General features: G+C 40.3%; 1 protein-coding gene across 1 annotated transcript; it reads left to right on the forward strand.

The window, feature by feature from the left end:
• The first annotated feature begins 1,965 nt into the window (after window positions 1–1,965).
• On the forward strand, window positions 1,966–4,207 carry LOC115679842 (probable indole-3-pyruvate monooxygenase YUCCA7). The gene is made up of 3 exons (XM_030603560.2): window positions 1,966–2,670; window positions 2,772–3,143; window positions 3,784–4,207. The coding sequence occupies exons 1-3, from the start codon at window positions 1,966–1,968 to the stop codon at window positions 4,009–4,011; spliced, it is 1,305 nt and encodes a 434-aa protein (XP_030459420.1). The 3' UTR covers window positions 4,012–4,207.
• The last annotated feature ends 8,507 nt before the right edge of the window (window positions 4,208–12,714 follow it).

Genomic DNA, 12,714 nt, shown 5'->3' on the forward strand with positions numbered 1-12,714 from the left:
TAAATATTGTCTATGTCAACGCCGGTTGTGCTACATAGGACGGCCGGCGTCCATGCTAGTGATTTCTGGCCAAAATTGACTAGATAGACTCAATTAATAAAACGTAAGAAAGTTTATAACTCAACTGACACAATTAAAATGTTTATGATTGAATTGGCAAAAGGGTAATAGGTTTAGGACTTTTTGGACAATTTTCTCGTGTCTCGACTTTTCATAGAATTTCAACTTTAAGATTTGAATACAGAAAATCTTTTTCATTTTATTCTGATTGTTAGCTATTAAAGTATCTTGTAATCATATTCCTCATTGGCAGGTAGACGTTAAAGGCCACGTTTTCTTCCATTTCTAGCTAGAAGTCACTTCCTCCGATCATACTTTTGATTGGTGGGTTACGTACATTGACATCACCCGCATTCAATTATATTCAGTTGATTGAATCGGGAAAAGGCCCGTAGTAGTGGGTTTGTATTTTGCTAATGTTCGATTGTTAACGTGTGTATATATATATCAAGTGTGTTTTGCCTATGTGTTTTCTTTGCTATCCCTTCTATGATGTTGATTGGGTGATGTTGTTTACGCTTCCGCATGTGCTTATTCGTTAGATACTTGATGGGTTGACGACGCCTCCTGAGACGTTGCAATTAAATGACCTAGATAATAGGGGTGTCGCGTGCTCGGGGCTTGGTGGATGGGGCGCAGGGCGTGACAGATGGTATATCAAGAGTTCGAGGTTTGCTTAACTTAATACTTTCTTATCATAAAAATTAAATGTTCAATATGTACCCTCATTCATTTTTGCATAACTTAGATTTGTAGGATAAACAAATATCTAATAGAGCAAACATAATAATGTTCTGATTTTATTATTTCGTCCTAGATTCTCGAATCCATCATTGTAAGTAGTAGCCAAATCATTGCCAAGAATGTCAGTTTTCAAATGATAAATATAGAAAAAATTCATGACTCAAAGAAAATGACCTACAAGGAGGTAGCTACAGTTCAGATGGTCGGACAAAGGAAGAAAAAGAAACTAGTGTCTCTGTTCTGACTTCATTTTCTTGGATTCCGGGTCCTCATGGAGTTTTTCTGAACTGCATTCATTTGATGTACTGAATGCAGAGACGCATTTGGACCACTGAAAGAGTAGAACTTTAAATGGTAAGTTCACCGGCCAAAGGTTGAACAGAAAGGAGACCAGAAAGAAGCTTAAATATTGTTGGTGATGTTATTTTCCTTTGTAATCTAGTTGAAACTTAATCAAAGAATGACCGAATGGTTAAGTATTTGGTTTAACTCAGCAAAATATAGTTTGAATCTCATCATCTTGTGCTCGGTGTAATCTTAGGGGTCTTGCCTGTATTCTATGTGTGGAATCTTACCCAATACAAATGGATCTGATCTTTGACATACATATATATATTGGAGATTAAATCGAATTAAAAAAGACCCAGTAAGTTGAGAAAACCTAAATCCCTTTTGACATTAGCCATGAATGGGGGGGTCTCTTGAACTCAGTCAATTGTAACTTGATGATCCACACCTTGAAAGCTGATTGTTTTCTAATGCAAACCAAAGTGGAGTCTATTTCTTTTTGTGGCCATTAAAACAAGTGGGCTTACGGAATATTTTAATAATTACAGAAAGAAAAGAGGTCTTGAGCTTATCATTTGGGAATGAGTTTCAAAAGCGAGAAGTACCACTTCCCAATCCTAATCACATGATTCTTTCTGGCCCAAAGTTTCTCCCCTATATGTACCCGCCCAACCCCTCTTTCACTCTCCACACCATTACTAATTTAGCCAAACACAACAATATTCTCTCTCTTTTCTCTCCTCCCATTCCTCTTTCTGCAACATTTGAACTCTCTTTCTCTTCATTGTTTCCTCTCTCTCTCTCCATTCAAAGATTGCAAAACACAACTTTCTCCCTTCACCCTTTTAAGCACCAAAAGCACAAGGACTGTCAATGCACAACAACAGCACTTGTCTCAACACACCAGACATGCTCCAAAGCATTGACTACAGGACATTCTTCTCCTGCCGGTGCATCTGGGTCAACGGGCCGGTCATTGTCGGCGCGGGCCCATCAGGGCTCGCAGTCGGGGCCGGGCTCAAGCAACAGGGCGTGCCGTTCATCATCCTCGAGAGGGCCAACTGCATTGCCTCTTTGTGGCAGAACAGGACCTATGATAGGCTGAAGCTTCACCTTCCAAAGCAGTTTTGCCAACTCCCCAACTTCCCATTCCCTGAGGACTTCCCTGAGTACCCCACCAAGAACCAGTTCATCGCCTACCTTGAGGCCTATGCCAGGCACTTTGAAATCAGTCCGAACTTCAATGAAACAGTGCAGTCCGCCAAGTATGATGAGACCTTTGGGCTCTGGCGGGTCAGGACAGTCCTGGCAGGAGAGCCTGGACCTGGCCAGATCGAGGTTGAGTACATCTGCCGGTGGCTCGTGGTGGCCTCTGGCGAGAATGCAGAAAAGATTGTCCCAGAGTTCGAGGGCCTAGAATCTTTCGGGGGCGATGTGACGCATGCCTGTGACTACAAATCCGGAGAGAATTTCCGCGGAAAGCAAGTGCTGGTTGTCGGGTGCGGGAATTCGGGAATGGAGGTTTCTCTTGATCTCTGCAATCACAATGCAAGGCCGTCCATGGTGGTTCGCAGCTCGGTAAGGCTGAAACCGTAGTCAGCAACATATATTAACATTGATGTGTGGCGAAGAGAAAATTGATTTGACAAAACACTTGCGCTCTTTTTTTGATCAAACAGGTTCATGTGTTGCCAAGGGAAGTGCTAGGGAAATCAACCTTTGAACTGGCGGTCTTCATGATGAAGTGGTTGCCACTTTGGTTTATCGACAAGATCCTCATATTCCTTGCTTGGTTGATTCTCGGAAATGTAGAGAAATATGGTCTTAAAAGGCCAAAAATAGGGCCTCTGCAGCTCAAGAATGCTGCAGGGAAGACCCCTGTTCTGGACATTGGTGCACTGAGCAAGATCAGATCCGGCGAGATCAAGGTGGTTCCGGGGATCAAGAAGTTCTTAAGCGGTCAGGTCGAGCTCCTTGACAGGGAAGTTCTCGACATTGATTCCGTCGTCCTTGCCACTGGATACTGCAGCAATGTTCCTTCTTGGCTCAAGGTAAGGCATAGAGTGTTTGATGTTTTTCTTCTACTTTCCCAGATGTTATTTTCGTTTATTATACTCTGTTCATCATTATGTCTCATTTTAGTGGAAATTGTGATGCTGTGGTCAGCTTGTGAGTTCAGTTTTGCTCTTGTCCTGTAGAAGCAACTTGTGGAATGAAAATCTCTTGATAAAGGTGTTTCCTTTACACGTTCTGCACCTGGAATTTGGATACTGTTAACTGAAAACCAGGGGTTATTCAAGTTGTTTCTGTCCCACTCTCTCTAGAGATTATTTTTTGAGTTGTTAACGCAAAATCGAAGAATAAAGATTTTAAATAGATGGGACCTACCCTGGAATTCACTAAACTCGAAATGATTCTTCAGACTTTAGTCTACTTTAGGAGTGAGTGTTTCACTGGATACTGATATGGACATTCTTGATTCTAAAAGCAACCATTCTTGTCAGGTTCTTTTTTGCTTTGTCCTTGTTTTCCTCTAGTAGCGGTCACTAACACTATTTTTGATGGTTAGTGAATTTAAAAGCAAGAAAACAAAAAAAATACTCCTTTTTCTCCAAGCAATCCTGCTTCTGGTTGTGACCCCAATTTCTTTTCCCAGATTAAATAACATTTCCGTAATTGTGATGTCTGCAGGAGAATGAATTCTTTTCTGAGGATGGAATCCCGAAGAACCCATTCCCAAACGGATGGAAAGGCCGGGCCGGGCTCTATGCGGTTGGGTTCACGAGGAGAGGCCTGTCCGGTGCGTCTCTGGATGCAATCAGCGTGGCACATGACATTGGGAGGTCATGGAAAGAGGAAATGAAGCAGAAGAAACGTTCGGTCACGGCTCGCCACAGAAGATGCATTTCGCACTTCTGAAACTAACATTAAAATGGCCCCGAATACTCAAAGCGAAGGGTTTTAATATGGTTTTACCTTTTCATTTGCCTTCGGATCTGTGGATTGGTAGATAGGAAGTGTGCGAGTTTTGTGTAGTGTATACATAAGTGTCTGGATCTGATGAAGGACAAAGAGTCTACATAGAAAGCAGCCCTCTCCAATGAAAAAGGAAAGAATTCCCAGTTCAGACAACGAGAGGGATTTTTGTTTTCTTTTGTAAAAAGGAAGATGAGGCCTTTTTCTTTTATCATCTGTCTGAATGTCTGTTGATTCCCTGTTGTTGTAAGAAATTTGTTATGCATTTAAGAATCCTGAATGAAATGACACTTCTTTTTCTTCAATAAAAAGAACAGAATATATTATGAGACTATCTGAAATGTGCCCATCGAGAATATGACAGGAGTTTAAGCTCCAAAGTCAATGTAAAGTTCGAAGCTTTGACCAATAAAGTGAACTTTTTCCTCACCATAAGTGTCGTTAATGTTGGGAGTGCACAGCAAAAATCTAATGAAGAGATTGTCAAAAGAAAACTCAAGTTCGAACCGGTCATATGTCCAGTTGCAGTTGGACCACCTTAACTCAAAGTGGTGACACATATGTCCTCTCTCCATTGAATGTGATTTATTCATGATCTAGGTGGGTCAAGTTTCCGAAAGAAATGTTCCAAGTGGTGACGATTTTGGATGGATCTCTCCCTATTTAAATATTACTTCACAAGCCTTTTTTTAAAATATTATTTATTTACAGCTATTTTTCAGGATTACTTCATCCACAAACAAGGAAAGAACTTTCTTCCTTGTTTATCACCTGGTAAAAAAAAAAAACAGAGAACTAGTGATCGGCAAACAAGGATGAGTAAACCTTAAAACTGTCCCATCACAATTATTCCCTTTCTATTCTAAATCTTTAACCAGAGATCGTTTCGTCATTGAAAATCTTCATGGAAGGACAAGAAATTGAAGCCACAAACGTGAAAGGACAACCCGCATGAGCACCCATACCCTTTTGATTTGAGCTTGGAATTGCCCTAACATGCAAACTCAAATTTTTAATAGTGAAACCGGGTGAGTCAATTATTCTCCTACATACAGTAAACATTGCAATGTCAAGCAAAGCAAAGCACTCAATGAAATTTAATGATACTTCTGTAATTACTGATTCATCACAGCGCAACGCAACCTGCGCACATCCATGTTTGTCCAGTTCTCGATATCAATGAACTTTCTGAGATTTCTATGTAGACACTACTCTTGCTAAGAAATGAAAAGAGACATGGGCTTGGCCACCACCATTTTCCAATTCATGATTCCACACAAGAGGCCCATCTCTCTACGTTTCTTCTAACCAGGGTCTTTGGCACGATGGAAAATAGTGAGGCATGCAGTTTCTATAAGTACGCTCTTTTAGCTAACCTGAAAAAAAATAAAGCAAAATGGTATTTGAACAAGTACTTTGTACATGTGTGGCTTTTGTCTGGAATTGCTTAGTTGTTAAAAAGTACATCTTGTGTGCAAAGATGTAATTTTATTTAGGGTTAATACCACGAAAAACCCTAAACAGGTACATTTGTGACACATTTACCTCAAATTATTTTTTTGACCATAAAAAACCCCAAACTGGTACACCTATGACAATTTTACCCCAAACATACCACAAAAAACCCTAAACTGGTACACATGTGACAATTTTACCTCGAACTAATTTTTAATATTTTTATTTTTATTTTTTTGAATTTTTTCTTTTTTCTTTTCTTTTCTTTTCTTTTTTTTTCTTTCACCTTCAACCTCTGGCCGGTCGCCGGTCCGACGACCGGCCAGAGGCGGAAGCCGGTGAGGGCCGCCCTCGCCGGATCCGGCGAGGGCGACCCTCGTCGGTATCGGGCGAGGGTTGCCCTCGTCGGTATCCGGGCGAGGGTTGCCCTCGCCGGCGTCGGGCGGCCCTCGCCGGCGTCGGGCGGCCCTCGCCCGACGCCGGATCTGGCGAGGACGACCCTCGCCCTTGCCCTGGGAGGGCGAGGACGGTCCTTGCCCGACGCCGGTGAGGGCGGCCCTCGCCCGACGCAGGCGAGGGCGGCCCTCGCCTGCTTCCACCTCTGGCCGGTCGCCGGACCGGCGACCGGTCAGAGTTTGAAGATGAAAAAAAAAAGAAAAGAAAAGAATAAAAAATAAATAAAAATTCGAAAAAAATAAAAAATAATATTAAAATTTTAATTCAGGGTAAAATTATCACATATGTATCAGTTTGGGGTTTTTGGTGGTCAAAAAAATAGTTCAGGGTAAAATTGTCATAGGTGTACCAGTTTGGGGTTTTTTATGGTCAAAAAAATAGTTTGGGGTAAATGTGTCACAAGTGTACCAGTTTAGGGTTTTTCGTGGTATTAACCCTTTTATTTATCTGTTCAATCAGGTGAGTGGATATGCATTAGCCATATTGTTATTAAACTTGTTTTTCAATTGACAAATGTTTGGGGTAGCTTTTTATGGTGAACTTAAAAAAAAATAACACCATTGAAAGGGTAGAAAACTGAAAGTTTATAGATTATTGTGTACCTTATATCCTACTCTTTATGGAAATTTTTAATACCTCCTTGGACGATTTTAGTGTTCCATTTCCGATTTTTTTTGCCATGTTGATAGAATTTTGAAATTCTTGGTAAGTGTAAATAAAAAGCTGTTGGTGAAAAACCCGATTTCTTAATAACTTGTTGGTAATATACCGAAATTTTATGAAAATACCCTTTCTTTTTGAAAGTTGACAAATTATTCAATATTTTTATTTTACCAATTTTTATTTGTCTTTCTTGTCTACAATTTACTTAATAAACATTTTTTTTATGAATACCAATCTTAATTGGAATAATTTACCAACTTTTTTCCGATTAGTACCATTTCACTTTAGGTTACAAACCAATTCTCATTTGAGATACATATCAACGTTTATTTGGTTATTCTATTTATCGTTTATCAACTTCTATTTGTTTTTCATACTAATGCCCTGAATTTATCACCTCTTGTTCGAACTTGTCAATGTTTACTTGTGTGGTTTACCAATTTTCTTCTCCCATTAAATTACCAACTAGTTTTTATTTATCAACTCTCATTTGAGTTGTTGACCAACGTTTATTGTTTTGGGTCAAATACCAATGTTTATTTGTTCTTTTCTAGTTTTGCCAACTTTTCTATTGAGTCATCAACATTTATTAGCCTTACTTGTGAGCAGTTAAATGTACTGACTAATTGTAGAATCTACCAACCATATTAAGAGTGTGTTGGCTATATGCCCTAATGCAATCATGTAATCGTTACATGCTAGGGATTTAAGTTGTATTATTTATTTAATGCAATGACATATTCATTCATTGACACATTTATATGAATGAGTCCATAAAACCAGTTACGACTGGACCTAATCTTAGTGTGTTAAGACTATGTGTGACGGTTCAAAGTTTGACTAAGTCTTTGAATAGTTCTTTGTCGATGGATCATTGAGAGGATATTGATGATCCTATTGAGATATATGTGTTCTAAAACTTCACCATTGAGTATTGGATACTTAAGAGAATGATGAGTCACAATTCATGGGTATTGTGATACCTGAGGTAGAACACAGGTGCTTGTATCGGACAAGTTCATCGAACATGACATACTTAGAACGACTAGCAACATGGAAACTTTTAGCTGGGTCAATGACTAATCGTTCATGCTCTGGTCTTGTGTAAAATCCCTAAATCCGAGGCATGGTGTTGGCTTGTATTTTGGATGGCTGTGGTTCACAAGTGTGTATATTGACACTTTGTCGAATCATTTCTGTACTTGATGGTCATAGTTTGTTCATATGCAAAGGCACATGCGTGCACAATATGGAATATGTCTTCTTGTTATATACAAGATATAATAATTGTTAAAATATGTCTCGAGTTTGAGCCCAATAGACGAAACCAAATCCGAGAGTAATTATTAATTGTGAAGGTTTGAATATTCGGAATTGTATATATTGCATATGTCCGAAATCGAGGGAAGCAAATCACGTGATTTCCTCTCCAAATTTGAGTCCAACGTGATGATGGATTTTGACTGTGAAAGAATACTTCAAAAAGGAAATTGTGAATTTGCTGTTTGGGTCAGAGAAAAGAAAAGAAGTAAATTCTGTTTTGAAACAAAGGATAGATATTATCCTTCGGAGTCGGCCGTGGAGAATAGAAAATTAAAGGGAAAGTTAAATCTTGGATAATGATTGACCGTGTCTTGAATGAACTTCCTTTTACGTGTTGAATTAGGCCACTGATCGTTTCTTGGGCAAATATATCATTTTCTGTCACGGTCTCCTTGGATGGCAGTTATTGATATCTAAATTTTGACTAACCATTTAGTGATTAATTATATAAAAAATTAGTGATTAAACTTTAATCTCTAAATAAAAATATCAAAATCATATAGCATGTAGTTTAAGACCATATAGTTTAATTACATCCCGCATCGGGCCGGCGGTGGTGAGTAAGCCCGAAATCCATCGTGCGAGCCTATCTTGCGCATCGGGTCTCGCTTGGCCAAGCAAAGGGGAAAAGGGCTGAAAATTTCTAGGGCAACAACAGACTAGGTTGTCTTAATTTGAGCTCAAATCAGCCCATTAAACTTTAATTAAAGAAGAGCCTAAAATCATTCAACCCACTGAGGAATTAAATATGAAAAACCAGGTTAAAGCCCATCATATTATAAAAACCCGGCCAATTAACCTAGGTTTAGATTATAAATACGTGATTACACCCCTTAATCAAGGGGGAGGGATCATAATTTTTAGGGGGCATTCATAATTTCCAGAACACACGAGTGAAAACACACGTGAGTGAGAGTGAGAGCCAGAGAGCGAGCAAGAGAGAGAACCTGACTGGGTCTTTCACGGCCGAGCCTCCCCCTTTCGGCCGCAGCCTGCTCGATCCACTGCACCCCACGGCGGCTGCCGTTGCTGCTTTTCCTTGCTCACGGCCAGACCTGTGGCCGCGAGCTGTCCCATCGCCATCGCAGCTCCCCCGAAGCCAACGTGGACTGCTGGTCGCCCCGCTCGATGCTATTGCTCCGCCGCCGCTGCTTCTCGCGACGCCGAGGACGCCACTGGCCAGTTGAGCCCAACCGTCGCTCCAGCTGCTGCCCCTACGTCGTCCCCTCGCTGTGCCTTCCGCCGCCCTGCTTGATGTCCGCCACTACCCCGACATCCGCCGGTGCCATAGCCGCTCCCCCTGTGAGTCACTAACACTGCACCCTCGTTATCTGCTCATCCTAGCCGTGACCAGCAGCTTATCGTCGCTCAATACCCTCAGCCGCTGCTGCAACGAGACCAGCCGTTCTACGTACAAACGCCCACCATCGATTTCGGCGAGTCAATCCAGCAAACTCAACATAGCTAGCAGCATCAGCAGATCCCAAGCGGCACTTGCACTCTTGCCCAGACCACAGCCACGTTCATTGCAAATCACCCACGCCATACATGGAGAGCTTTCGGCCATGATCATTTAAAAAATAATAAAGATGCCAAAAGTCGGAGCAGCTTTCGTGAATTTGGTGAGCTCAAAGAGATAATTTGTCTTCTTTTTATTTTGACCAAATTTGATAAAGCAAGCCAGCAAATGTGGTGGTTTATGAAGAAGAAAAAAACATTGCGAGGACACTTGGCTTTCTTCTCTGCACTAGGAATTCCTCACCGAGTCATGAAACTCTCACCCGCGGCGTGCTAGCAGTTCACGAGCCCTCCTCCTTGGCCGTGAACACTCATCACTGCGAGGCCCACCATCGGCCGCCGTTCCGCTGACCACCGCAAGCCCGACGCTGAGACGAGGAGCCGCTCGTGACCCACCATAACCTACCTGGACCCCGACGCCCGACCTTCGCGGCCGCCAGTCCACCCGCCGTTGGCCATCCCACCATCCGAGATCCCGATCGACCGGTGGTTCGAATTTGGAAATTATCCGCAAAATTAGATAAGATTTTTGGCCCAATATTTTTAGAATATTTAAATTCCTTATCTTTCGATGTTTTGAATATTCTGCATGATTTTGTGGATTGCTAGATATCTTAGGGATAATGTGTGCAATATCCGCAATATTTGAAAATACCCCAAATTAGAAATTTAGCAATATTTGAAAATATCCGCAATATTTTTCCTAATTTAGCAATGTACTTGGACGACCATTTGACCTTGACCCTGAGGTACGATACGCGGTGGTACAGAAGATTTTTATTTTATCCATAACCACTTGGATATGATAATGAATCTTATCTGCTTTACAAATTCAAACAGTTAGCTTTCTATCAATATTCATGACCCTATAGATATGATCGCTATCACGAACCATTTTCTATTTTAAACATGATAAGAAAGATATTGCGGATTGCGTGGATGGTCGGCGTGTGATTGTTATCTCGCGTGTGATTTATTTTCCTTTGAAGAGAAAATCCAAAAATGTTAGTTAGAATCTAAATTAGAAATATTGCATGTTTAGGATATCCTCAATATATCTAGAAGATAGGATTGCTTCTTAATTTAAATTAGGATTTAGGGTAGTTTATTTCCTAGTTTCAATTAGGGATTATTCTAGTCCTAATAGATTATTTAGGGTATTTTATAATTTCGAATTTTCATAATAAAAAATACCAAAAAGAGTTTCATTTTAGGGTAAGATAGAGTGTCTTGCTAGAATAGATTGCATGTTAATCTAGGCATTTTTTTATTCAGAATTTTAATGAAAAATACCAAAAAAATACATCGTTTGCCCATTATTAGCATTAGGTCACTTCGTCGCATGACATATAGCTTGCATGCTAGGTTTCGTTAATTGCATATCATATTTCGTACGTCATTGCATATAGGTCAGTTTCATTTTAATAAAGAGAAAACCCTAAAGAACACATTGTGTCACGCCCGAACCCTACGAGCACACAACATCCCACCATGGTCGTTATGATGCGATGTCCCAGGACTCGTTGCCGACCCTTTCATTTTTATGTTTCTTTTTATTACGCATGCGGAAGCGATAACAACCAATACCCAGACAACAACAATAAATAGGGATAGGTAGGATAGCGATTCACAACAAACAAACAACAACACCATTTTAATATTCACTTGATTAACCCCTAGGAACATTTTTACAAGTCCACTTCGGGCACTTCCACAAAAATCTACAAAAGATATCAGGCTGAGGGTCAATCTACTTCACTAAAAGGTCAGTCCAAAAAACTAGCTTCTAGGCACCCCGAACCGTACCGGGTGCATCAACATGCTAAGAGCCTGAAAAATATTTAACAACAACAAATGAGATAAAAATCTCTATAAGTTATGGGCCTAAGCCCCGTTTAGAAGCCCAACTCACCTCGGGGTTCCTAGTCAGGCAACCACACATCATATACTGATCAATCACATACCAAGTAACGATCATAAGCATCCTTGACTCTCCTTGGCACACGTGTCATGCATATCATCAGTCAACAAATGTCACAACAATACACCTAGCACAACATGTACTCGGAACACATAAAGAGATTTCCTATGCATCATGCATCCATACTCGCGCGTGTTTCGATTATAAGGTAAAACCACTTGGGCACGTCCCATACCATGCTTAGCAGTATTCGCCCCATAATCAAACACTATACAACATGCGTGTTCCATTTCTTAATTTCTCATGACCACTCAGGTCTACTGTAACATCAAGTGATACACAGCAATATGGCAGACTTCCGGCATGAATGGGCATCGTCCCACCCTGTTGGGCACGGCATCATCAAGCAATACGCAGCGAGATGGCATTCCAATACGACAACATCGAACGATACACAGTAAGATGGTATCCCGTAAAGAGCATCGAGTTCGGCCTTGAGCCGTGACAAGGCATCCGGAGTATCGGCAATCCAGATAATCTCTAGGCATTCGATAAATCAAGCGCGATATGCAGCAGACCTCGAAAGATCAGGCATCCGATAGATCAAGCGCGATACACAGCAGTCCCCGATAATCAGGCATCCGACAAATCAGGTGCGATACACAGCAATCCCTGATAAGTCAGGCATCGTCAAGCAGTATCCAGCAAGACGGCTCTATCACGTGACCACACGAGCACTCGAGCATTCAAGCCAATTCTTATCTTTTCAATTCGCTAATGCAAACAGGGATCGTGCTCCAATCAATGCCACATACAATTTCACATGATCACATATGCAGTCAATCGCTCGACTTTGTAAAAACATCATTTCAAGACATACTTCACCTTTTTAAGGCATCAAATTCATTTCTCAACATAATTATAAAAACGATTTATTTTTAAAAATTCAAAATCTTTTCTTGAAAATATTTATTCAAATCATTTGGCCGTATATGTTTATTGATATGGCGAAATCCAATCTTGGCGTCATAATCCAAGAATAAAACAATCGTAATTTGGTATTAAAAATTATTCGAAAATACAAACATTTAAATTTCGGAATTTAATTATTTTATTAATAAATAAATATTTTTAAAGAATAAAATATTATTATTTAATTCCGAAAATTAATTTATTCAATAAAATAATCAATAATAATAAAATAATGGATAACTTATCATCAAATATGTGATAGCTTATCACAAATCCAACAATAGCCTATCACGCAAATAATCATAACTTATCGAACATACCGATAACCTATCGCTAAA

Source organism: Syzygium oleosum, unplaced genomic scaffold, assembly GCF_021117445.2.
Source record: "Syzygium oleosum isolate NSW1041296 unplaced genomic scaffold, Sole_v2.1 Sole_v2.01, whole genome shotgun sequence".
NCBI lineage: Eukaryota > Viridiplantae > Streptophyta > Magnoliopsida > Myrtales > Myrtaceae > Syzygium > Syzygium oleosum.

What these genes read in the sequence shown, in the direction of transcription:
- LOC115679842 (XM_030603560.2), top strand. Translation starts at nt 1,966, where the DNA reads ATGCACAACAACAGCACTTGTCTCAACACACCAGACATGCTCCAAAGC. An exon ending in CCATGGTGGTTCGCAGCTCG is followed by an intron (nt 2,671 to 2,771) that starts GTAAGGCTGAAA and finishes TTGATCAAACAG; the next exon opens with GTTCATGTGTTGCCAAGGGA. An exon ending in ATGTTCCTTCTTGGCTCAAG is followed by an intron (nt 3,144 to 3,783) that starts GTAAGGCATAGA and finishes TGATGTCTGCAG; the next exon opens with GAGAATGAATTCTTTTCTGA.